This window comes from Carica papaya, chromosome 7, assembly GCF_054855325.1.
Source record: "Carica papaya isolate Zhongbai chromosome 7, ASM5485532v1, whole genome shotgun sequence".
NCBI lineage: Eukaryota > Viridiplantae > Streptophyta > Magnoliopsida > Brassicales > Caricaceae > Carica > Carica papaya.
The window spans coordinates 19,914,065-19,939,813 of NC_142315.1; the positions used below are offsets into that span (position 1 = coordinate 19,914,065).

At 35.8% G+C, this 25,749-nt stretch overlaps 3 protein-coding genes across 6 annotated transcripts; 2 read left to right on the forward strand and 1 right to left on the reverse strand.

Annotated features, from left to right (window-relative positions):
• The first annotated feature begins 775 nt into the window (after positions 1-775).
• LOC110808271 (glucan endo-1,3-beta-glucosidase 5-like) lies at positions 776-3,102 on the forward strand. Its single transcript, XM_022033711.2, has 2 exons — positions 776-1,807; positions 1,898-3,102. The coding sequence occupies exons 1-2, from the start codon at positions 1,470-1,472 to the stop codon at positions 3,042-3,044; spliced, it is 1,485 nt and encodes a 494-aa protein (XP_021889403.1). The 5' UTR covers positions 776-1,469; the 3' UTR covers positions 3,045-3,102.
• A 1,053-nt stretch (positions 3,103-4,155) lies between these two features.
• LOC110808235 (endonuclease V family protein) lies at positions 4,156-12,619 on the reverse strand. Of its 4 annotated transcripts, XR_015813604.1 has the most exons (10): positions 12,461-12,619; positions 12,031-12,319; positions 11,824-11,886; positions 11,538-11,577; positions 11,190-11,254; positions 10,926-11,042; positions 5,837-5,965; positions 5,587-5,658; positions 4,417-4,677; positions 4,156-4,320 (listed from the first exon to the last, which is right to left on the reverse strand). XR_015813604.1 is itself a non-coding variant. In XM_022033650.2 (9 exons), the coding sequence occupies exons 1-9, from the start codon at positions 12,505-12,507 to the stop codon at positions 4,605-4,607; spliced, it is 825 nt and encodes a 274-aa protein (XP_021889342.2). In that variant the 5' UTR covers positions 12,508-12,619; the 3' UTR covers positions 4,156-4,604. The 4 variants fall into 4 exon arrangements, 3 of the variants coding, with proteins under 3 accessions (XP_021889342.2, XP_021889341.2, XP_021889343.2); XM_022033650.2 differs by having other exon boundaries at positions 4,156-4,607; XM_022033649.2 differs by having other exon boundaries at positions 4,156-4,677.
• Positions 12,620-12,710: 91 nt separating this feature from the next.
• On the forward strand, positions 12,711-24,350 carry DCAF1 (DDB1-CUL4 associated factor 1). Its single transcript, XM_088208285.1, has 14 exons — positions 12,711-13,242; positions 14,734-14,812; positions 14,922-15,038; positions 15,128-15,306; positions 15,397-16,252; positions 16,368-16,465; positions 16,580-17,003; positions 17,699-18,307; positions 18,383-18,565; positions 18,699-19,253; positions 19,924-20,034; positions 21,353-21,471; positions 21,596-23,213; positions 23,402-24,350. The coding sequence occupies exons 1-14, from the start codon at positions 12,929-12,931 to the stop codon at positions 24,110-24,112; spliced, it is 5,973 nt and encodes a 1,990-aa protein (XP_088064411.1). The 5' UTR covers positions 12,711-12,928; the 3' UTR covers positions 24,113-24,350.
• Positions 24,351-25,749: the final 1,399 nt, after the last annotated feature.

The window sequence follows — 25,749 nt, forward strand, 5'->3', positions numbered from 1 at the left end:
TTTTGCGTTTTTTTTTTTATAGATTTTCTCTAAATCTCTAATTCTTATATAATTTGTTAGAAAAATTAATCATTATTATGCACACAATCACAACAAATTAGAGTTTAAATAAAAAAAACACCAAATTTGATGTGATTCGTCAAATATGCTTATATCCATGGAGAAAATGAAGAAGAAACTTTTTTATTGTGAACAAATGAGAGTGCATCACTAATAGAGTCATACACTTTTATATAGAGAAATTACGAGAATTTTTTTTAAAAAAAAACTTTCTAAAATATACATAAAATATCTTTTAAGTTAAATATAAAATATTTTATAGAATATAAATAAACTATTCTCAATAATTAGAGCACATCAATAAATTAAATTTTTTTAATTAAAATAAACACAAAAAGATAAAAACTCAACCTATACTTTATGTTTTTTTAAGTTGAAAGCACACTGGATTGCACAAAAAAAAAACAAAAAAATTAATTAAAAAAGTGTAAACTTTCTTAGATAGGAGGAAGAATGTGACAAATTTTCTAAATTAATATATAATATGTGTGTGTGTATATATATATATATATATATATATGATGTAAAAGAGATAGGGAGATAGGACAGTTTGATGTAGCTATCATGGAATTAAGCATTTGAGACGCCAATGAGCTGGAATTGCCAAACGTCGGAATCCAAATAGGCCCCCATTCCTAGACTCATCTTTTGTTTTTCTTTTTGATTACTTTATAAAACTAAAACCTAATCACCCTTCAAATCCACACTAGCTCCCTAAGCTTGTAATTTAACCATTTCCCAAAGGAATAGTATGTTTTTGATCCTTGTGAAAATTAGAAAAATATTCCAAAATAGGAAAGTAGTGGGGGGGGAAGAAGTCAGAAATAACTAGCAGCTAGCTTGCCAAACCGTCCTATACCTGCTCCATCCTAAATAGAGAAAAAAGGAAAATAAAACAGCAGCGCTCCCGTCTTCCATTTCCATTTCTTGTTTCCTCTTCTTATTTTTTGTCAATGTTATTTTTTCCCACTCTTCAAACAAAACTCAAATGTCCATCCCTCTCTGTCTAATTAGAGATTTCCCTTACCACTATTATTTTATAATTATGTAAATCATTAAAGAAAGATAAATAAAATAGGCTGAGCTTTTTCAACAAGCCGGTTCTTGCATTAATTATTAGAAAGCCCCTACCTTTCTTCTTCATCTAATAATTTTTCTAAATAATGGTACAGCATGTAGCGGCAGATTCAGCTTTTGACCTTCCAGTCTCCATAATTTAATCGGAATGGTTTTTCTTTCACTTTTAATTTCTCTAAATCACTCTGTTTTCTGCTATTTAACACTGATTATCTAATTTATTCTCCCCCTGTTTCTTACCTTCACTCTGCTCTCAAGCTTTTTTTCTTTTTCTATTTTTCTTCAAAAATTAAGAAAAAGGAAAAGCCTGTTGATCGATCATCATATGAGAGATGATGCGGTGGAAGAAGAAGGTGGTTGTTGGTTGGTTGGTGTGGAGTGTGTTGGTGAGTTGGGGGAGTGGAATCGGAGTGAATTGGGGGACCTTGTCAACTCACCCGCTTCCACCATCAACTGTGGTGAAGATGCTCAGAGACAATGGCTTCCAGAAAGTTAAACTCTTCGATGCAGATTCATCAATCTTGAATGCTCTCAGCAACTCTGGTATTCAAGTCATGGTGGGTATACCCAATGATATGCTCTCTGTTATGGCTAATAGTCTCCAAGCGGCTGAGAACTGGGTTTCCAAGAATATCTCTTCTCATATCTCCTCCAATGGCGTCGACATCAGGTTAAGCAAAATATATATATGTGTATATAGCTTCTGCTGTTCATCATTTTGAGATATACCCATTAATTATCTTGTTGTGATTTTGTGAAGGTATGTTGCAGTGGGAAATGAACCATTCCTTTCATTCTATAATGGAAGCTATGTTGGTTTAACTTTCCCTGCTCTTCAAAACATCCAAACAGCGCTTAACAAAGCGGGTTTAGGTTCTCAGATTAAACTCACCGTCCCTTTAAACGCAGATGTATATCAGAGTCCAACAAATCTTCCTTCCGATGGGGATTTCCGGTCAAACATACGCGATACAGTGCTAGATATTATAAGATTCTTAAACGACAATGGAGCTCCGTTGACCGTCAATATTTATCCCTTCATAAGTCTCTACAACGATCCAAATTTCCCAGTTGATTTTGCCTTCTTTAACGGCGGATCCACACCCATTAACGACGGTGGAAGAATCTACGACAATGTTTTTGATGCAAATTATGATACCTTCATTTGGGCTTTACAGAAGAACGGGTTTGGAAACATGTCGATCATCGTCGGAGAAATTGGATGGCCGACTGATGGAGACAAGAATGCTAACTTGAAATTCGCTCAGAGATTCAATCAGGGGTTTATCTCTCGTGTTGCAGCTGGGAAGGGCACTCCAATGAGATTAAACCCAGTTGATGCTTACTTGTTTAGTCTCATAGATGAAGATGATAAAATCATTCAGGGGGGTAATTTTGAACGTCATTGGGGATTATTTTACTTTGATGGTAAACCTAAATATCAACTCAGTCTCGGAGGAACATCTGGAAACTCATTGGTGGGAGCTAAAGATGTGAAATATCTGAGTCAACAATGGTGTATAATGTCATCAATGGCGAGTCTTGATGACCCAGAAGTTGCAGGCAGCGTGAGCTATGCTTGTGCAAATGGTGATTGTACGAGTCTTGGATTTGGGAGTTCATGTTCAAATCTGGATGCTAGAGGGAATATATCTTATGCATTTAACAGTTATTATCAGAAAAATGATCAGCTCGAAAGTGCATGCAAATTTGGAAATCTTTCTGTTGTGACTGATAAAGATCCTTCAGTGGGAGACTGTAGATTTCAAGTGATGATACAAGTACCACATAATGATAATAAGCAAGGAAGTAGTGATGGAGATGTGAGGAATGCTGGGTTTGCTTCTTCAACAAACATTATTGGTGTTTTGATGGTTGTATATGTATATGCGTGTATATTTATGTAAGTCTGTGTTGATATATTCATTTTTTTTAGATGTCAGTATGCAATTTCGATTTTGAAAATCCTGTCTGCATGGCTGATAAATGCATCCAACTTTAAGCAATCTGGATACTAATTTTATTAATGATTAGGCAAATACACGTGAAATAATTATATCAAAAATAAAAGATTTATAAATATATAAGAGTATTAAGACAACTACTTAGAACCTTTGTAGAAAAAATAATGTACCAGAAGAATTTTTAATTAAGTAGTGGTTGATTATTTTATAAAATTGTAAAAAAAAAAAAAAAATACCATATATTTCTTTTCTTTTCCTTTCCTAATTTTCAAGCAACTGTCAATTTGTCATAATTATATATAGGAATTGTCTCCTTCAATGATATGTGCACAAAACATATGATTTAATTTCATGGACTTGTGTTTATAAAGAATTAAAATATAGTTTTTCTACTTATTGTGTTATAAAATACATGTCGTGTAGTTTTATTAAAACACATCATGTGTTTGTTTAATACGATTCATATTATATAAGAAGAGATTAAATATATACTATTCCTTAATTATGCTTCGTAACTAGTCATAAAATGAATGTGTTATTTTCATAAATTAAAAAAAAAACAAGAAATACTTGATATAATAAATAAAAAATATTAGTGTCCAATGTAATAACATATATGATTTGCATGTATATATATATATATATATACACATATATTATTAACAAAAGAACTAAAGGTAGATTATATAAAGACATTTAAATAATTTTCATATTTTTGGATATTAAATCTTTTGCATTAAAATATATATATATTCGGAAGAAGTTTTCTACCCCATATATACATTCAAATAATAATTAATGATACAAAAATTAAATTTATTTTTGTGATTACTAAAAATCTTCAAATTAAATATAATAGTATATAATATCAGTAGTATTGCCGGTCATAAATGCATATTACATATTTCTATAGAAATAAATAAAAATATCTTATAAATTTAAAAAAATTATTTTATAATAATTTACTACTAACTATTAAGAATCTTATAATAGAACATATACTATGTAATGTACACAATAATAATTATAAATTCTTTACTAATATAATAAGAACTGAACCAAAAGTAAAATATATTATCCACCAATTTCATAAAATCAGTTGAAAGGATGAACTTACACTTGAATTAACTCTAGCACATCCCAGCAAGATTTTCCTCAGCAGTAGATAATTACTATTTAATTGCACAGATACAAAAGGAATGGAGATCACTGCTACTACCTGTTTTAAAACATTTATGTGTTTATGACTGACTAATCTCACCTGAGAGCTAACTCTGAGCCCCAGTGAGGGCAGAAAGAATTACATATGCCAAACCTGAGATCATAAAAAGGGTGAGACTTCAAAGCGTGCAAGGGGCATAATCTGCTACTGTTCCGTCTCGTTGGGGACCTTGATGAAATGGCATAGTTCTTGGCCATGATCTCCAAGACCTAACTGATCTAATCTTGTTGCTGTCTTTACCTCTCCATTGTCAGCGGGTGCAAGAAATCAGAGTTTCTGATTCACTGGTGGGATTCCAGGAGACAGGTTTACAATCAGTACTGCTGATCCAACCAAACACAGAATAGTTTAAGCCTGAAAAAAATCAGCAATCAATTGTCTGCAACGCAGGCCAAGAGCACATGACAATAACTTTTTTCACTTCTCTTCCTGCTCTTTGGTTCCCAGGGAAAGAGAGAGAGTGCGATCCTCATAAGATGCTATTTCAGTGTTAAAAGAATTTACTACAGCTTCAACACCCCCACCCCCCTCCCCCTACTAAAAAAAAAAGCCACAGATCCATTGTAGATGTCTTCTACATGGATGACATCTCCTCAATGCCTCTTTAAATACATTTCTCTTTTGCTTTCAAAAACTAAATGTAAATGCACTTATCTCAGTACTATTTAATTCAAGAAATTTGCTTATACATACTTGTGTAGATGCACATGCATATAGGCTATTTATAATTACACATACAGAACATATACATAGGAAGACCTGAAGAGTTCTTCCTATGCGGGGACTTCCATGTCTTGTCTTATGTATTTTGAGACCTAAAAATCCCCGGTATATAAAGATTTCATGTGTGCTTATTTGCAGTATGCAAATACTACATCTACCATTTTTCTTTAAATGACAGCACTGTCTTTTGAGATAAAAGAGAATGCAGCATTAACGGGCAAGAAGGGGTGGGGGGCCCCATATTCAAAGGATTTATGAAACATCAGGAACCAAAATATCTATAAGATTTTCCAAATCCTCAATATCAAGAATCAATTATTTCTCTTGATTCTTTCTCTCAAAATAATACTTCTTAAAAAGATGATACTTTTTATCACTTATCCAGCACCGGTGTGAATATTACAGCATCTTCGAACTAAACAGACCTGTTTAACACCTATTTGAATGTAGCTGGCAATATTCCAATAGTGTAATCATTTGGCAGTTTCTTTGAACTAAACAGGAAAACATAAATCAAAAGAGAGAAAAGAAAAAGATAACCTCTGAGCAGTCCCATCCCCCTAGCACACTCATTTGATGCTTTTGGAGATAGTCTCTTGATCTTATATCAGCCTGCATTTGAGATAGAAGTAATGCCTGAAATTAATTACCATTTTCACTAGTAACAGTTACAATAGTTTGTACTTTTTCAAGCTTACAAATCAAAAACGTTAAAAGGGGCGACAAAATGCACACTTCTGACAATTAATCATAAATATCCTAACCGAGCACTGATAGGTACCGTAGTTACCTGCCGTATAGGCTCTGGCACACGGTGTTTGCGAGTCATTTTAACAATCACGACAGCAGTATAAATTGACACTCTGTGGCCAACTGAAACAAATATAGGCTTCAATGAACCCTGAGTTGACCTCATTGCCTGTTGAACAAATCAAATCGGTTGAATATAAAGCAATAAACCAACATCTGGAGATAAGAAAACAAAAAAATGTTTTTAACTGTTACCTTGTGCTATTATCAAGATCTCTTTATTTTATTTATTTATTTGGGGATAAATGAAAAGTATTTTGTAGTATTTTCAATTTCTTTATGTCAATAATAACTCTTGATGGTATTCTCATTGTCACAGCATTCTTAACATTTATAGTTCTCATTCGTTTCACCTGATATCACTTCCTTTTGGGCTCTTTTCTGTATCTCTCTCTCAAAATTTATATCTAGAATATAAAGAGAACAGAATGCAATTTAATAATACAATACCCTGCTGCTTGGGTTCGAGTATCTACTGCAAGAACTAACATTTTCAACTTCCAATAAGCGCACTGGCTCAATTGAGTCAAAGATTTTGGGACAGCAATCAATTCATTCCCCACTCGGGATTGGCAGGTCTTAATCATATTTTATAACTATTGACATGAATATTTTGTTGTCTAAATAATTATAATATTTTTTTCTATATAATTTTTACTATTAATTTCTTGTAATCATTTAGAATCTCTCTTATAAAAGAAACTTTCTTATTTATATTTAAAAATTCTTGTATATACATAAATCATTTGTAACACTAAAAATATAATAAAAATAAAGTAAATATTTTTTCTCTAAATTTCTACATGGAATCAGAGCAAAAATAAGGGTATCTTTAGGGTTTTACTTCAGAGTTTTTTTCAAACCCTAGAATCTTCTCACCACCCAACAGAGTCTTCACTTCGCCGACAGCACCCTATTCCAATGACCTACTCTGCCTTACCTGATCCCTCTGCTCCGGTCACAACTCGTTGTTCGCGTGGCTCCCTCACGCATAGCCTCTGTTTGGGTTTCTCTTTTCTGGCCGCACCCACTCTTCTCGATTTTTTGTTCGCGCACGGTCGATTTGGGCTGCTCCTTTGCACATGCCCGTCTGATTCGCGATGTCTTTTGTTCCGCCAGCTAATACTACTAATCCTGACATTTCTTATATTTGATTTCGCACACCAGAAGATCAACACAACCTTCCGATTTTGTGCATTGCATTTTGCGCGCAGGACAGACTGATCAGGTTCAAGCCGTGCGATCCCTCACAACAACAGATCCTCTTCACGCGGCCGCGTGCGATCTGTCTTTTTTCAGCCGTGTGACCACGTCTGGCCGAGCACCAGCGGGTTTGCTCGTTTTTTGGCCAGAACCCGGTTGCAATTTTGTCTCCCGTGGTGCGTGCCTGCCTCTATCTGCGACTCCAAACTTGTCTCTCTCGGATCCAGTTCTAGTTCTCCTATCTCGGCGAACAGACTTGTCTTTGGTGATCTCCTTCGGTCTCGCAGCATTTTTTCATCTCCATTAGTGTTGGACCATTTTTTGGCATCCTTCTAATTTTTTTCTATTACGGTGAAATTAGCAATTGAGTATTGTTTTTTTCTATCGGTACGTCAAAAATGGTAAGTACTGCTACTCTTCTTATTATTTCCAATTATGATACTTGGATTATACACTTTGAAGCTAACAGACACATAACAGACTCTTCTAAAGATTTTCTGATCTATTTTCTATGTACTCAACAAAAAAATGTCCGTCTCGCTTATGGATCATACATTCTTGTATCAGGAACAGGTTCCATTAATTGTACTCCGACCATTCCACTGACTTCAATTCCTCATGTGCCTATTTTTTCTAACAGTCTCTTATCCATTAGTGCCTTTACTAGAGATTTTGACAATAAAAGTGAGTTTTTTCTAATCATTTTGTCCTTCAAGATTTTCAAACAAGAAAGACGATTGACACTCATAGACTACATGATGACTTATATGTCTTGAATAGAAGTCGAGACGTTATTGGGAATCAAGCTACCTTCGGAGATACAGATATTAATAAGAAAATCCTATAGTTGCATCGACAGTTAGGACATTCTTCTTTCTTTACTCTAGAAAAATTATATCTCATATTGTTTAAAAAAACTTCTACAGATTCCTTATTTTGTGATGCATGTGAGCTATCTAAATACAAAAGGAATTTATATCATGTGAGTAACCATAGAAGTCCTACCCCTTTTATGACCATTCATTCTGATGTTTGGAAATCTATTCAAAATACATTTTTATCTGGGCATAGATAGTTTGTTACTTTCATTAACTACTGTACTAAATTAACATGAATTTATCTGTTGAAAACCAAAAGTAATATATTCCTATGCTTTCAGTTATTTCATAAAATAGTATATATACAGTTTGATACTCAAATTAAAATTTTAAGAATAGACAACGGTATAGAATATACGAATGGTGGATTCCGTACTTATTTGTAGTCTAATGGGATAATTTATCAAACAAGTTGTGCCTACACCAGTGAACAAAATGCGGTTGCTGAAATAAAAAATAGACACATATAGAGATACTTCGGTCACTAATGTTCACCATGAATCTACTTAAAAGTTATTGGAGAGATGCAGTTCTTTTAGCTGTCTATCTTATTAATAATATGTTTTTGTGAATTCTTGATTTTAGAAGTACTCTGGAGGTTTTGCAAGGTACAAATTCCTATATTATTCCCCCCAAAGTATTTGGATGTGTTTGCTTTGTCCATACTAGAAATGTGAGTAAGCTGAAACTTATATCTATCAAATGTGCATTTGTTGGATATTCTCCTACTCAAAATGACTACAAGTGTTATCATCCGTCATCTAAAAAATATTTTGTGATTATAGATGTTACTTTTAGAAAATCTGAATCATACTTCACCTCCATCCCAACACCTCTTTAGGGGGTGGGTGAAATGGAAGAGGTGATGCCCAATTTAGTCACTCTTGATAGTCATATTCAATGGGATAATTCCATGTCAAAAGATCCTATTCAAAAAGAAAATACTTGACTACTGGATAAACCTGACTTGAAGTTTCAAGGAGAGATAAAACAGAAAAAACCATCATACAGTCTATTCCAGATAAAAAATCTTATTCAATTCCTGAAAATACTGGTGAGTCATCTTTCCTTTGTGAATTTTCTGATAAACACATTACTCTTAGAAAAAGAATCAAAACTTATATTAAACATCCTATGTCTAAGTTTGTCTCATATGACTCTTTATCTCCCTCTTATAGAACTTTTATCTTATCTGTTTCCTCTGTGTGTATTCCACAAGATTGGAGATAAGTTTTACAAGATCCCAAATGGAAGGAAGCGATGATTGAAAAAATGAAAGCATTGACAAAAAATGAAATATAGGAACTTATTTCAACCCCACAAGAAAAGAAAATAATTGGTTGTAAATGAGCGTTCACTGTAAAACACAAAACAGATGGGTCGATTGAAAGATACAAAACTAGACTAGTGGCTAAAAGGTATACTCAGACCTATAGAGTTTACTATCAAGAAACCTTTGGACCTGTAGCAAAAATGAATACAATTAAAATATTATTATCCTGTTATCCTAATCTTGATCGGGATTTACACTAGTTTGATGTAAAAAATACATTCCTCCATGGAGACTTAGAGGAAGAGATATATATGAAAATTTCACCTGGATTCGAAGATAAAAGAACACAAGGGAAGGTCTGCAAATTAAAAAATGCCTTGTATGGATTAAAACAATATCCAAAAGCATGATTTGGAAAGTTCAGAAAAGTTATAATCTCTTTTGGATATCAGCAAAGCAATGTTGATTATACTCTGTTCATTAAGCATTATGAGGGTAAGATCACTCTTCTCATTATTTATATAGATGATATTGTATTGACTGAAAATGATACAAAAGATACGGCTCGACTAAAGAAACTTCTTACTCGAGAATTTGAAATTAAAAATTTAGAAAAATTACAGCACTTTTTTAGAATTGAGGTTGTCAAATCTAATAAATGAATCTTTATTTATCAAAGAAAGTATATCTTAAACTTATTAGAAAATACTAAAATAATGGGTTGCAAGCCCGCAGAATCTTCTATTAAAAGTAATCACAAACTACAAACTGACAGTGGTATATCAGTTGACATGGGAAGATATCAAAGATAGATTGGAAGACTCATTTATCTCTCACATACCATAACAGATATAGTTTATGCAGCTAGTTTGGTGAGTCAATACATGCATGATTATTGCAAGATTCATTTACACGTTATCTTTTGAATATTACAGTATTTGAAATCTACACCAGAAAAAAGTTTACTCTTCTCTAGAAATGATCATCTTAAGATAGAAGTATTTACAGATGTCAATCGGGCTGAATATCTAAATGATAGAAGGTCAACTACTGATTACTGCACACTCGTTGATAGCAACTTAGTTACATAGAAAAGTAAAAAGTAGAGTGTAGTTGCCCGTTCTAGTGCCGAAACAGAATATAAAGCAATGGCTCAAAGGGTATGTGAATTATTATGGTTGCAGAAACTAATGAATTAATTAAAACTGTTTAAAGAAAGAAATTTATCATTATTTTGTAACAATAAAACAACCATTAGTATTGCTCAAAATCCAGTTCAACATGATCAGACGAAACACATTGAGATTAATCGTTACTTCATAAAAAAGAAAGTGGTTGATAACTCCTTATACTTATATCATGTATCTTCTATCAATCAAGTGACAGATATCTTCACTAAAAGACTCTGCAACAAAACTCTACAGAACTTGATATGCAAGTTGGGCATGTGTGATATTTTCGCACCAACTTGAGAGGGCCTAAATAATTGTAATATTTTTTCCTGTATATCTCTTACTATTAATTTTTTGTAATTATTTAGAATCTCTATTATAAGGAAAATTTTCTTATTTGTATTTAGAAATTCTTATATATATATATATATGAGTCATTTGTAACACTAAAAATATAGTGAAAATAAAGTAAATATTTTTTTCTTAAATTTCTAGGAGATTCATTTATTGGCCTAAGTACAAACTGTGTGCTGAATCTCTTACCACTCCCCATATAAAGCCAGAGTCTCCAGTCAAATTGATAAGATCTTCAACTTTGTTTTCTTGGGCTTTAAGAAGTTCTCTCACCCCAGATTGAGTTAGTCCATCCACGTGATGCAACTGAAATACATCAAAATACGTCGTCAAGATCTGATGATAGGATCTGGGAATTGGAAATAGGATTCCAATTCTCAGGGTTAACCGATTCAAAATGTTAACATCAGAAAAATAAAATAGGTATTTGAATCAAATTACGTCTAAACTCACATTCTTCCCAATTCCAATTGAAGGAAGATTTGCCATAACACCTATATGACAGGCCAAGCCGAAACCTAAACAAAAAAGTTCATTATGTAAAAAGTTTTCCCCCGGCTGGGCAACACCTTTTTAAAGCAGTACAAAGAGCAAGGATAGCGGTGGTATTTCACATTGTTTCTACAATACATGCATGCAGAAAAAGCATTGTTATAAAAAATTTCATCTATAATACTTCATTTTCCCTGAAGAACTGAATTGCTCAGATACAACTATTCAAGGTAAACATACATTTGCGAGAAGTGAGTAAGAATTCTTTGCCTGAACTTTCAATTCAATACTTTCTCAAGAAATACATACCTCGAGGATGAAGTAATCCATTGCCATCAACTAGTAATACCTGTTGGCAAGAAATTTTCTTTTAAAAAAAACATGCTGGATTTGAACACTGAGAAACTGAACGCAGGAAAGATTTCGGAGCCCATAGAGTATGGAAAGAAATAAGCTTTTTGGAAATTTGGTGGGAGGCTAAAGAAAGCTAAATCTTAAGATGGAGTTTGCTGGAGTTGACACAACTTTTATATGGTGAAATACAACGTTTCTTTCGCACCAGCATGCATTAAAAAAATGGTCTTCGAACAATCACCTGTGGGTAGAAAGGATTCTGATTCTTCTTCATTTTATCCAAGAGCGGGAGAAGGACCGGGGCCTGAAATAAATATCATAATAAACTGAATAAAACAGAAATTTTTGGCCAATAATCCAGTGATTGCAAAGAAGTATTTGAAAACATAGATATCGTAGGCCTAGGCAACAGAACTAGTGAAATGAAAAATGATTATGACACAGGAACCTCGCGGAAGGCAAGGAAACCAGGGACATATGGGACTCGAAGCTTGACAAGGGAACAATCCTCGTAGACTACACGCAGGGAAGGAAGCTCTAGAATCACAAGGTATCCACATGCCACGGAGGGGTCTTGCTTTGAGAAGCTCATATCTACCCCACCTACATACTTTAATACCTCCTCTCCTTTTTCTGCTTGCATAGATGATGACGATGATGGCGATGACGCTTTCGCTGGTAATTTCCATGGAAAATCATCCTTTGTTATCAATTTCTTTCGCAGCTTTTGTTGGATCCTGAAAGATTATGACCATGATCAGTGAATGAGCGAGAACGAGATGCGTTTCAGATTAATCATCAGGAATGGGGGAAGGAAATTCGTAGCAAGAAATAAGCGATAGACGACGCAGCTAATAGGATTATTAGTTATCACATACTCTACCAAGCTATTCAGAGTTTCATCTGATCCTTGTCGTCCTTCCATGGAAGACCCCCAGCAGGAAAAGCAGCCAAAAAAAAGACATGCTTACTTTACTTTTCTAGCAGGGCTTGTCACTTGTGGGGTTTAGACTTCTTGGGCCTAAGCGGCCCAATAACCGCAATCATAAGCCCCCGAAATTCAAGCAAACCTTAGGGTTTGCAGCGGGTCGGGTATTTCGTGAAGCTTCGGATCCATTTTCTACAACTCTCTTCTCCCGGCTCGTTCCTGCAGGTTTTCGCAGTTGCACTCCTCGGTTACGAGTATAATATAAAATACAGACACAGCGTCTCTCTTTCTTCTTCTCACTTACCTTCTTTCTCTTCCCTCGAAGCACACATTTGTATTCTGGAGAAAGAGGTCGTATCCACCAAATTCCTTCATAATTGAATTTCAATCTCTTTTTTCTGATACTTTGTGCAGCTAAATGGAGGCGGGCAGGGAGGAATCAGCCAACCTAGGAGAAGCGCCAGCGCAAGCCCAAGGCGAACCCCAGGGGAGTGCTGCTAATCAAAACGTGGAACCTCCACCTCCTGAACAAGGAGACAACGTACCACCACAATCTGAAGGTGGAGATGATGCAGAAGATGAGGAAGACGACGAAGAAGAAACCAAGAACGAAGATGACGAACTTATTGAAAAGGCTCAGAAGCTCATGGAAAAGATTACTTCCTCTCCCGATAACCCTAATCCTACCGTCCTTCATGCTCTCTCCTCCCTCCTCGAGACGCAGGAGTCCCTGTAAGTTTCTCCCTCTATTTTATCTCCCCCGCAACACGTGATCAATAATAAATTTGCTGTTACTTATATTTAATTCGACTGGCCAAAGCAAATTCGCTGTTAGGTTTACTTAGAAGCTGACACTTAGTCGTTTCCCGTCACCTACCCCTTTTACTTAAACATAGTTTCTCTGACTTCACTTCTGCTTTGAGTCTTTTGGTACTACTATTATTTCTGTGGTACGGCATTGAATTATTTAATTCGATTATCGTCTTGGACATTTAGGTACTCCAAGACCCTCTGGTGGTATTCTCTTAAGGTTTATCATTGTCCATCACTAATTTACTTGCCTCTGTATCCTTCCTGTTTGCATTCTGGTTTTTGTGGCTTCTCCTATGAGAGAAAGAGTGATATTGTTGTCAATTCTGTTGTTCATGCTCTTTGCTTCCCTCTGCTCAGCTTCTGGGGAATTTTCAGATCATATAGAGAGCCTGAATTCAATTCTCAATAACATCATCCAGGTTCTTTCTTACCTGACAGTAAGGATCCTGGAATGGATTTGCATATCCTAGGGTTAGGATCAATTTTTGTTAAGGATGCATGTAATTTTATTGTGATTAAATGGTATATCGTGTCAGCTCTTTTGTTTAATAGAGCTGATGATTGTAACCCTCGTGGCTGATCTAATTCCTTTCTCTACACGTTTGTTGTGCATCAGTTGCTGTTACTCTTTTTTTTAGGCTTCTAAAATGCTTCTCAAAGGTTCTTTCTAAGGAAAAGGTTTAAAAGTGATTTTATTGTTTTTATTGCATTTATCTTATTGTATACACTGAAATCCTGGCTAATGTTCTTCAGAGTGGAGAATAATGGAATAATTTCATTCTAAAGTTTTAGGCTCCATTAAGTAAATAAAACTATTTTGACGTTTTCATTTTGTAATTCACATGTTTTTTTAGAGTAAAACGGAAAATGTATGAATAAGGCGCCTTCGATTGTAACTCATTTGCAAAAAATTATGAGGAGAAAAGATAAAAGGAAAATCAATAATATCCACGTAATCTACCATAGGACGACCCTTAAACCAGTGATTTGACAGAGGCAAAAGATAAGAGTATAAATTCTCAAAAGTCTTGCAATTCCTATATTTCTAAGTGACCAAAAACATAGAGGGGGAGTGAAGGATAAAAAAATTTCTTGTGCTTGGAGGAAGGAATGGACTCTGGGTCTTTATTTTCTAAATTCATATATTTAATTTGGTGAATATGGTATGTGCTTTTTGAATATGTAAACTATAAACAGAATAGTTTTCTAAAAGACACTATTTTTTTATTTTTTTTGAATGCACGTACGAGTAGTTGTATACTTTAACTAGTATTTACATTATCATCAATTGGTCATCGTTTTCTCTGCCAATGACACCTCAATTTTTTTTTAATGGGAAAGTCTACTCCTTTGATCTAGATTCTTCCTTGTACTCGTATAAGGGAAGCTTGTAACTTTCATTAACTGCAGGTACATAGCAGAGAATGGTCAGTCCTCCAGCAATGGTCGTGCCTCTCACAATATTGGGCGTCTATGTAACCTAGTTCGGGTAACATGATTTGTTCTCGTTTTGTCTACTTCAATGTGCTTGAGGTCACATTTTGGTGAGCTTTGATGCGGTTCATAATCTGGTACACATTTCTTATCTTCATCTGCAGGAGAATGATGAATTTTTTGAATTGATATCATCGAAGTTTCTTTCTGAAAGTAGATATTCAACCTCCATCCAGGCAGCTGCTGCAAGGCTTATTCTAAGCTGTTCACTGACTTGGATTGTACAACTCCTATATCTTTTTCAGTCATACTTTTCATTTTTTTACTATTTCATTGCATATTTATTAGCCTGGTGAAACATTGGTTGCAGTATCCTCATGTTTTTGATGAACCTGTATTGGAGAAGATTAAAGGTTGGGTGATGGATGACACTACCAGGTTCTCGGGCGAAGATTTTAACTGGAAACATGATTTAGGAAAAAGGGAAGCCTCAGATTCTGAAATGTTGAAGACATATTCTACTGGGCTTCTTGCTATCTGTTTGGCAAGGTATGATCCTGCATTGTTTCATTTTATCATTAGTTTTGGTCTTTGTTAGCATTTCAGCATATCTTATTGTTGATCTCTTGATGGTCTCAGTGGTGGTCAATTAGTGGAAGATGTATTGACATCAGGGTTATCAGCAAAACTTATGCGTTATCTTCGGATTCGAGTCCTTGGAGAGACAAGTCAAAAAGATGCCAACCATCTAGTAGAGATTAAGAATGCTTTTGTTACTACTTTAAGAGGTAGGGATGAAGGTCGAGGTAAGGTGCGGCAGCTTTTGGAGACAACTCGTTTGGAAGATTCAAGGATAACAGATGAGAGAGGTTCAGCTGATCAATTAATTGAAAGGGATCCAGAGAGGAACATTAGTCTCCAAGCACCTGGAGATGAGTGTTGGATCGGAGATGGAGAACCACCTGATGGGTTGGTGGAAGGGATTGAAGTATATGGGGTGAATGCTGATGGTGAAGACAGATGGCATGGTTGGGATGTCCATGATGGGAAAACAAAAATGGGGGATTTTGACGAAAGTGGAAGAGATGATTCCTCAAGACGCAGGTTGAACAGATCAAGATCTAGAGGGAAGGGAAGGATTAATGAAGGGATCATAGAGAATGATCAGGTACTGATGTCTCCAGGATCTGGCAGTCGTTCGGTACAGGGACAAGGACGGACTGCTAGGTGTTTGTCAAAAAATCTCGATGTGAAAAAGGTACTGGATGGGAGGAAGTGTACTGGGAAGCTTAATCCTGATATTATACCCATGGAAAGAGAGGATACTGATGACTGCTTCAAAGAATGCAGAATTGGAAGCAAAGACATCTCTGATATGGTAAAAGAGGCTGTGAGAGCTGCTGAAGCTGAAGCTAGAGCTGCCAATGCACCTGCAGAAGCTGTCAAAGCAGCTGGGGATGCAGCTGCTGAAGTTGTTAAGAGTGCAGCTTTAGAGGTATGGAGGAGTCTCTCTCTCTGATTTTTCATCGTAATAGTTATCTTCCTAAATGGTAATGAGCTTGATAGTTTTTGAGCTCTTGTAGTTCTTAACAGTTTGCTTTTATATACAGGAATTCAAAACAACTAACAACGAAGAAGCTGCAGTTTTGGCTGCTTCCAGAGCAGCTTCTACTGTTATTGATGCAGCTAATGCCATTGAAGTTTCAAGGTTGGTGTTTTGGTTCATAAATAAATTATGGAAATTTCGATTTGGTGACTGTAATGGCTATAATTTTCTTAGGCTCTTAGCTTACTGATCTAATCCATTGTATATTGGTAACAGGAACTCCATTTGTGTTGGTGCTGATTCACTAAATCCAATTACCATCGAAACAGACATGAATGATGATGTTGACGAGTATTTCATTCCAGATATTGAATCCCTTGCTCAGATGAGAGAAAAGTTTTGCATTCAGTGCCTTGAGATATTAGGAGAATATGTCGAAGTTCTTGGACCTGTACTACATGAGAAGGGGGTGGATGTCTGTCTTGCACTGTTACAACGAAGTTCCAAATATGAAGATGCATCAAAAGTTTCAATGTTGTTGTCTGATGTGATGAAGCTAATTTGTGCTTTGGCTGCTCACCGGAAATTCGCTGCATTGTTTGTTGATCGAGGTGGCATGCAGAAGCTGCTTGCTGTCCCAAGAGTCACACAAACATTTTTTGGTCTCTCTTCTTGTTTGTTTACTATAGGTTCTCTTCAGGTAACATCATTTGATACTAGGGTGTTTTTAAGTGCTTAGTTTCAGTTTCTCTAACTTTTCATTTCTCACACCTATTATCTACTATCTATTATCTGTGTGTGTGTAAAGTTGGGTATGCTAAGATTTGGTGGTGCCATATATTAAGGGCATTGCTTGCTTTTAAGTGAATAATTAACCATGACAGGATAATGTTCAGTTGCTTATTAGTTTTAATTAATGCATATATTTTTCATAACAATACTAATGAATAAAGAAAGTCCTATTAATCCTATTCAGAAAAAGACTCCTAGTAATAAATGATATTTCTTCTGTCTAGGTGAGAAGTTAAATCTTAATTGTATGTCTTTGTTTTTTGTACTCTCTCATGAAAGGACAAGTTGTTTTTACATTTCTTTATCATCGGAGTATATTGTGCTATGAATACCATATCATAAACTGTTTATGTAAATATGTTTTTTTGGTTCTATGGTTCTACAGCATCCAAGTTAATAATTGACTTTAAAGGATGAAGCATTGAGATCCCACTAATTAAAAGGAGTAGCTCAGTTTGCATGTATTATGTGCCATGAAGTTATAATAATTTTACAAGTATTATTTGTACAGTTAATAATAGTGCTATACATATGTATAAAAAATTCTAAATATATGAAAAATAAATGATAAATATCATGGAATATTAACTTGTTTACTTGCAGGGGATTATGGAACGTGTCTGTGCACTCCCTTCAGAAGTTGTTCACCAGGTGGTTGAGTTAGCTATTCAACTGCTTGAATGCACCCAGGATCAAGCCAGAAAAAATGCCGCCTTATTTTTTGCTGCTGCATTTGTTTTCAGAGCAGTCCTTGATGCGTTTGATGCTCAGGATGGTTTACAGAAATTACTTGGCCTTTTAAATGATGCTGCCTCAGTAAGATCTGGAATAAACTCAGGGGCAGTAGGTCTCTCTAATTCAGCATCACTCCGAAACGATCGATCAACGGCAGAAGTATTGACATCTTCAGAAAAGCAGATAGCCTACCACACATGTGTTGCTTTGCGGCAATATTTTAGGGCTCATCTTCTTCTGCTTGTCGATTCAATTCGTCCTATTAAAAGCAATCGCAGTGGGGCACGGAATGTTCCAAGTGTAAGGGCAGCTTACAAACCACTTGATATTAGTAATGAAGCTATGGATGCAGTCTTTCTTCAGTTACAGAAAGACCGAAAGCTTGGTCCAGCATTTGTGAGAAGTAGTACTCGCTGGCCTGCAGTTGAGAAGTTTCTAGGCTGTGGTGGACATATTACAATGTTGGAATTGTGTCAGGTATGCACTACTCTACTGTTTTCCGTCTTATCTTTTCCATTTCTTGTTCATATTTACTTCTCGTCATGCATGTAGGCCCCACCGGTTGAGCGGTACCTGCATGACTTGCTTCAGTATGCATTGGGTGTTCTGCACATTGTTACATTGGTATCTGCCAATCGCAAGGCCATTGTAAATGCCACTCTTAGCAACAATCGTGCTGGTATAGCAGTCATTTTGGATGCTGCAAACAGTGCTAGTAGTTTTGTTGACCCTGAGGTATGCAGTTTGCTGTACTTTTCTCTGTCATTTTATTTCCTTAAATGATAAAAAATTTGGGAAATTTGATGGAATCCTTGTGTTTTCACCGAGTGCTTTTGTTCTTTTCCAAAACCATCTGGTTGCTTTTCAGATTATACAGCCAGCACTGAATGTGTTGATCAATCTTGTTTGCCCACCACCTTCACTCAGCAACAAGCCACCTTTACACGCACAAGGTCAGCAATTTGTTTCTGGCCAAATGTCAAACGGTCCTGGTGTGGAAACTAGAAATGCAGAACGTAATATCTCAGATCGTGCTGTTTATTTACCCAACCAGATGGATGCAAGGGAACGAAATGGGGATTCTGGTATGGTAGATCGGGCTGGTGCAGCAGGTACGCAGGCTACTGGCAATGCTTCCCAAACTCCTGCTCCAACAGCCTCATCAGGATTGGTTGGCGATCGTAGGATATCTTTGGGAGCAGGAGCTGGTTCTGCAGGCCTTGCTGCACAGCTAGAACAAGGATATCGTCAAGCTAGAGAGGCTGTTCGTGCTAATAACGGTATAAAGGTTCTTCTACATCTACTACAACCAAGAATATACACCCCTCCTGCAACTCTAGACTGTCTCCGTGCACTTGCTTGCCGAGTGCTGCTTGGTTTAGCCAGAGATGATACAATTGCACACATATTGACAAGGCTTCAAGTGAGTTGGCCTTCTATAAACTTTTTATAACTGCTTGTGATCCACATATGTATATATGTATTTTTTGTTTTCATTCTTATCATTGTATCGGCATGTGGTGCATAAAAATCCATGGAACATGTGCAAATAGTTTACCTAAAAGTTTTGAAGACTGAAAAATGTTTTAGGTTGTTGGTCTCGTCTTGTATTATCATCATACACTGGTCTGGATTTGACTTTTAACAATAAGCACTTCTGTATTGACTGAATGATTCCTATTCACAAGTTAAATTATTTCTGAAGAACCTCAAAAAAAAAAAAAAATTTCTGAAGAAAGGGATGGAAAGATTGAAAATGAGAAGCTAATTTCTTTGTGGCCACTTAAGGATTTTGGACCTGGGAATAACTTGTAACTTGTTCTTCCTTTTCTCTTTTGGTGTATACATAATGCTTTGTCCTTGTATTGGTTGGTTAGGTAGCTAATTCAGAAAGAGGACATTTAAATTGCCTTTTGGATTTTCCTTTGTTTATTTTTAATTTCTGTCATTAGTTTCTGACCATCTTAAATTTACATCTATCTAATGTTTAGTGATTGATTTTTCTGCTTAAGATAGATTCTATTAGGCAGTTAGACATAAGTAGGTTATATTGCAAAAATAGTAATTCATGCTTTATTGAACTTGGTGTCTAGGTTGGTAAAAAGCTATCAGAATTAATTCGAGATTCAGGTGGGCAGGCATCTGGAACTGAACAAGGCAGATGGCAAGCTGAGCTTGCACAGGTGGCCATTGAGCTGATTGCAGTAAGCCCCATTATCCTTCCTTTTGATACATGGCTGGCGCCTCCTGGGTGCCCTAGTAAATACTTACTTCTCTTTTTCCCTAAAAAAAGCATCGTTATCCTTCTCACACTGTGGCTAATGGTGCTTTACTGACCACAAGGATCAGGTGCATATTTACATCTTGATAAATTTATGGCATCTTTGACCCCTTTATAGTTGAGCACATGGAAGGTATTTCTTTATATGTAACATTCCTTTTCAGTTGAGTACATGGAAGGTTCTTTATATAATGTTGATATTTGGTTGATACTTTGGGTTAACCGGCCTTCCTTAGCACATGGCTTGATCTATCAAATTATTACTTCTAACATTATTTAGTTGTCAAAGTTGCTAATATTAAAATGTTTAGCAAGTCTTAAGTTCCACTGCAACTTATATTATTGAATAGTGTTATAACAGTTTGATCTATAGATTGATCTAATTTATACATGGATTCATTATTAACTATACATCAATCAAATTAGTACATAGATTTCATGTCTATGTTGTAATGATTTGGTACAAGGCTAACTATTTCAATGCATCTATAGGATGAACCCTTTTTCTACACCCTCTATAGTTTTAAATCTCATTCCTGAATCTATTATTAACTTCAGCTATAGTATTTTCATTTTCAATATTTTTGTGGAAGAAATATTATTAAGATGAGTAGAGAAACTTGCAAAGATAGATAGGATAAGGCACATTCTCATACAAGAACAGAAGGAAACATAAAATGAAAATAGAAAGGCCTAAAAAAAATGGCCTCCAAATTCCTTGGCAAGCTAGGCAATTCCATATTTCCCCTAAAAATTCCGTTGCTTAGTCCAAAAAAAGTCCCTGAAAAAAAACAAGCAAACTTTTGCTTGTTTTTTTTTTTTTTTTTTCTCTATGCATAACTGCAAAAAGTACTATGTCCTTGGTGTCAATGCCATCTAATTTGTGTAAGACCATAGTGGGTCTTTTGAGAGTTATTATATGTTACTCATTTGAAGTGAGAGTTAATTTTTACCAGCAAAAAAGCTTAACATGTGAGGCTTTAGAAAGCATCTTGAGAAAAGAAAAGATAGTCCTTAGACAGGCAAATGGACAAGCAAATAGGAAAAGGACATTTTCCTTAGAGACTGCCCTGTTGCATTTAGAGACTTGGGAGGAATTGATTGTCTTCTTAATATTTGTAATAAGTCACCATCAGACACTTGTGGTGCTACTGGTTTAGTGTTCTTCAGTATCTATTATCTTTTGCATGAAGCACAACAAATACCTAAAAATTTATGTTGCATCTTTGTGTATGCCACAGATTGTAACAAATTCAGGTCGTGCAAGTACATTAGCAGCAACAGATGCTGCCACCCCAACTTTGAAGCGCATAGAAAGAGCAGCAATTGTTGCAGCCACTCCCATCACGTATCATTCTAGGTATTTGGATTTTGTCCCATGACAGCTGTATTTATCCCTTGATTTTTTCTTTTAATTTTCTTTTACATCTTTTGACTGGCTACCATTTGCATTTTTTTGTGTCAATGCATTCATGAAAATTCAGGGAACTTTTACTCCTTATACATGAACACCTACAGGCATCTGGTCTGGGTGGAACTGCAGCAACACTCCTGAAGGAAGCTCAATTGACACCTTTGTCATCGTTGGCAGCACCATCGTCCCTTGCACACCAAGCTTCCACACAAGAAACTTCACAAATACAACTTCAATGGCCTGGCGGTCGTGTTCTTGGTGGATTTCTTTCCAATAAAGCCAAGTTTACTGCACGCAATGAAGATGTTAATTTGAAATTTGATTCTGCTATATCTGCAAAGAAGAAAGCACTGGCCTTCTCACCTGCTATTGGTTTTCAGTCAAGAAATCAGCCTCAATCCCATGAATCACAAGTATCATCAATCAGGAAAGTATATAGTTCAAAGCATTCTTCTACCCCTGCCAGTGCATCAGAAGTTTTATCAGAATCTGTGCCGAAGATTAACCTTGATACAGAGTCTCAGTGTAAAACGCCAATTATATTGCCAATGAAAAGAAAGTTATCTGATTTGAAGGAGACTGGATTGTCATTGTCAGGGAAAAGACTAAACACAGGTGATCAAGGACTTAGATCCCCAGCTTGTCCAACACCCAGTTCGTTCCGTAGAAGCTCCATGTTCCCTGATACTCCTGGGTTTTCTACTCCAATTGCAACTTTGAGGGAACAATTTGGTCGACCGATATCGAATAGCCATTTAACTGATTATTTGGATGACAATCAATTTGCTAACTCTCATATGTGTCAACCAACACCTTCCTCCCAAGTAGGACTTCTAAATGATCCCCCGTCCTGTAACTCAGAGCGTTTAACTCTAGACTCCATCGTGCTTCAATTTCTGAAACACCAGCATCGACAATGCCCAGCTCCAATTACAACTCTTCCTCCACTGTCTCTCTTACACCCACATGTTTGTCCTGAGCCAAGGCGGAGCCTTGAAGCCCCACTAAACATAACAGGCCGTCTTGGTACACGTGAGCTTAAAAGCTTTTATGGTGGAGTCCATGGAAACCGTAGGGACCGTCAATTTGTTTACAGCAGATTCAGGCCTTGGAGAACTTGCCGAGATGATGTTGGTGCTCTCTTGACATGCATTACGTTTCTTGGGAACTCTCAAATTGCTGTTGGGAGTCATTCAGGAGAGCTCAAAGTTTTTGATTCCAACAGCAACACTGTGCTGGACACCTGCACAAGCCACCAATCTCCCGTGACACTTGTTCAGCCATACTGTTCTGGTGAGACCCAATTGTTGTTGTCCTCAAGCTCTCAGGACGTGCGACTATGGGATGCCTCTTCTGTCTCAGCTGGCCCAATGCACTCATTTGAGCGGTGCAAGGCTGCAAGGTTTGCTAATTCTGGGAATATATTTGCAGCCTTATCTATTGAAAGCGCCCATCGAGAAATTCTCCTTTATGATGTGCAAACCTGCCAACTGGAATCTAAATTGTCAGATACAACGACCAATTCCACTGGACGTGGGCATGTGTACTCTCTTATACACTTCAGTCCTTCAGATGCAATGATACTATGGAATGGAGTCCTATGGGACCGGCGCGGTCCAAACCCTGTTCATCGCTTTGATCAGTTCACAGATTATGGGGGTGGTGGCTTTCATCCTGCTGGGAACGAGGTGTGTGGTACTCTGATATTTTTCAGGAGATTTTCTTCTAAATTACCTTTCTTCAAGCTTCTTTTAACAGATTTTTGGTATTTATTGTCAATCCAAATATGTGCTAAAATGTGGAGTTATGAATGTTTGGTTCTTGTAAGGTAGTTCCCTTCATTTTAAGGTAACTAATTTTAATTTGTTTTCAACAGGTTATCATAAACTCTGAGGTGTGGGATCTGCGGAAATTTAGGCTTCTTCGAAGTGTACCTTCTTTAGACCAAACAGCGATAACTTTTAATGCACGAGGAGATGTGATTTATGCAATTTTGAGGAGAAATCTTGAGGATGTGATGTCAGCAGTTCACACTCGTCGTGTTAAGCACCCATTATTTGCTGCCTTCCGCACGCTGGACGGTATCAATTACTCTGACATTGCGACTATCCCTGTTGATCGATGTGTCCTTGACTTTTCAACAGAACCCACTGAATCTTTTGTTGGGTTGATTACAATGGACGACCAAGAAGAAATGTTTTCTTCTGCTAGAGTTTATGAAATCGGCCGCAAAAGGCCGACAGATGACGACTCTGATCCTGATGATGCTGAGAGTGAGGAGGACGAGGAAGATGATGATGACGACGATGACGGAGATGTGGACCCAATATTAGGACGGGATATTGACGGAGATGTAGAGAGTGATGGTGATGACATGAGTAATGATGAGGACGATGATGATAGTGTGAGCGATCTTGACGATGATGATGAAGGGGATTTTATCATTGATGACGTAGACTTGGATGGGGGAGGTGGGATATTGGAAATTGTGACAGAGGGTGACGAGGATGAGGATGATAGTCAGGTGGTTGAGTCATTTAGCAGTGGGGATGAAGAGGATTTCGTGGGAAGTGGGTTTGGTTTCTAATTTTTGATTATGCCATGGCGGGGGATACAATTGGTAGATTGGTTGTGTAAGGAATAGTCTGAATAATGTAATTATTATTCTTATTATTATTTCTAGTTTTGGAAAATTGTTTGTGTTTATAGAATCAGGCATAGGCTGAGGAGGAAGTATGACAACGATTTGAACTTTTCCACTCCAAAAAAAAGGCCAGTTGTTTCAAATTGAAAGTCCTAATTCAAGCATCATTCTTTTCTGATTACAGCTCTGATTTTGTTTCCGTATCAGTAGTTTTCCAGCGCAAGCTTTATGAAATTTATAACTTTTAATGGCAACACCATCATCAAGAGCTATGAGCATATTGTCCTCGTACTAAAATTGCACTATAAACTTGCATTAGTCCATCAACTAATCAAGTTGTTCTATTATTGGCAATGGACACATACCCAGAAATATTCATATTACAATCTTTACTTCGTTGTGGTAGTAGTACTAACATGGTGTGAGATAGTTGCCATGCCAATCTGCAGGCTATCTTACATTGTAAGAAACTTCGTACCATTTTATGCTGACTCGTTTGGCATTATATAAATTCATGTCTGTTGTTAGTTTTACTCATTTTGTGATTCACCATGAATTAGTTCTTGTGCGTATTTTAATTTTCCTAGGCAAGAAATTTCGGCATATTGTTTATACTCTTTTTGTATTAAATTATAAGGACTAATAAGCTATATAATCATAATAAACATAGAAACAAAATAAATGTGGGACAAAATTAATTAATAGTAAACAGCACTACAAGCAATAAATAAATGATACAAAATGAATTTGATATACCTTGAGACCGTGTGAAGTAAAATATAACATAACACATAATTATCTGGAACATAATATAACAACACGAAATAATATGAAATGAAATAATAAACAATATAATAAAATACAGAATGAATAACACAAAATAAAAGGACATAGAATAAAAAAACATACAATTAAATAAAATCGGACGAACTAAAATAACATAATATTGAGTTAAAAAATAATAATATAATATTACACACAAAAATATATATATATATAAGCACAAAACCTATATAATATTAACAAGACAGAAATGACACAAAACAATAATCCATTAAAAATTATGATATTAAGGAAAATGACACAAGGTGAACAATATGAAACAAACTGTTTAATTTGTGAGTTAGTAAATGTAAACATGATTTTGCAATTCTTTTAGATATTAAAATTTCTTAACTTTCTTAAATTTTTAATTATTATTAACTCTTTATCTTTTTTTAGTTTTTTTTTTAGATGAGGTGGACGGTAGAATTAAAACTCGAATAATTAACTTTATAACGGAAATATTATTAAAATTTCTAAAATTTTATTTATAATTAAATTTTTGTTCGTATTATAAATAAAAGTCTGAAAGTTAATACCTTCAAACATACGTAACTCTACACCGTATTTATTATAACAAGTTCCTTGCATTAATCCATATGTACTAACAAGATCGTGGTAATATTATTTGTTAATTTATCACACGACATAATCATTAGGTTTCTTATGTGCGTGCCTTCTACAAAATCTAAGTATTGAAATTATCAAGCTTTGCACTCCATGAATTTTAAAATTGACACGTGTTATCCATATTTTCG

What these genes read in the sequence shown, in the direction of transcription:
- DCAF1 (XM_088208285.1), top strand. Translation starts at nt 12,929, where the DNA reads ATGGAGGCGGGCAGGGAGGAATCAGCCAACCTAGGAGAAGCGCCAGCG. An exon ending in GTAGTTTTGTTGACCCTGAG is followed by an intron (nt 18,566 to 18,698) that starts GTATGCAGTTTG and finishes GTTGCTTTTCAG; the next exon opens with ATTATACAGCCAGCACTGAA. An exon ending in ACATATTGACAAGGCTTCAA is followed by an intron (nt 19,254 to 19,923) that starts GTGAGTTGGCCT and finishes CTTGGTGTCTAG; the next exon opens with GTTGGTAAAAAGCTATCAGA.
- LOC110808271 (XM_022033711.2), top strand. Translation starts at nt 1,470, where the DNA reads ATGATGCGGTGGAAGAAGAAGGTGGTTGTTGGTTGGTTGGTGTGGAGT. An exon ending in TCCAATGGCGTCGACATCAG is followed by an intron (nt 1,808 to 1,897) that starts GTTAAGCAAAAT and finishes GATTTTGTGAAG; the next exon opens with GTATGTTGCAGTGGGAAATG.
- LOC110808235 (XM_022033649.2), bottom strand. Translation starts at nt 12,507, where the DNA reads ATGGAAGGACGACAAGGATCAGATGAAACTCTGAATAGCTTGGTAGA. An exon ending in ACTCTGAATAGCTTGGTAGA is followed by an intron (nt 12,320 to 12,460) that starts GTATGTGATAAC and finishes ATAATCTTTCAG; the next exon opens with GATCCAACAAAAGCTGCGAA. An exon ending in TGGATTACTTCATCCTCGAG is followed by an intron (nt 11,255 to 11,537) that starts GTATGTATTTCT and finishes TTTTTTGTTTAG; the next exon opens with GTTTCGGCTTGGCCTGTCAT.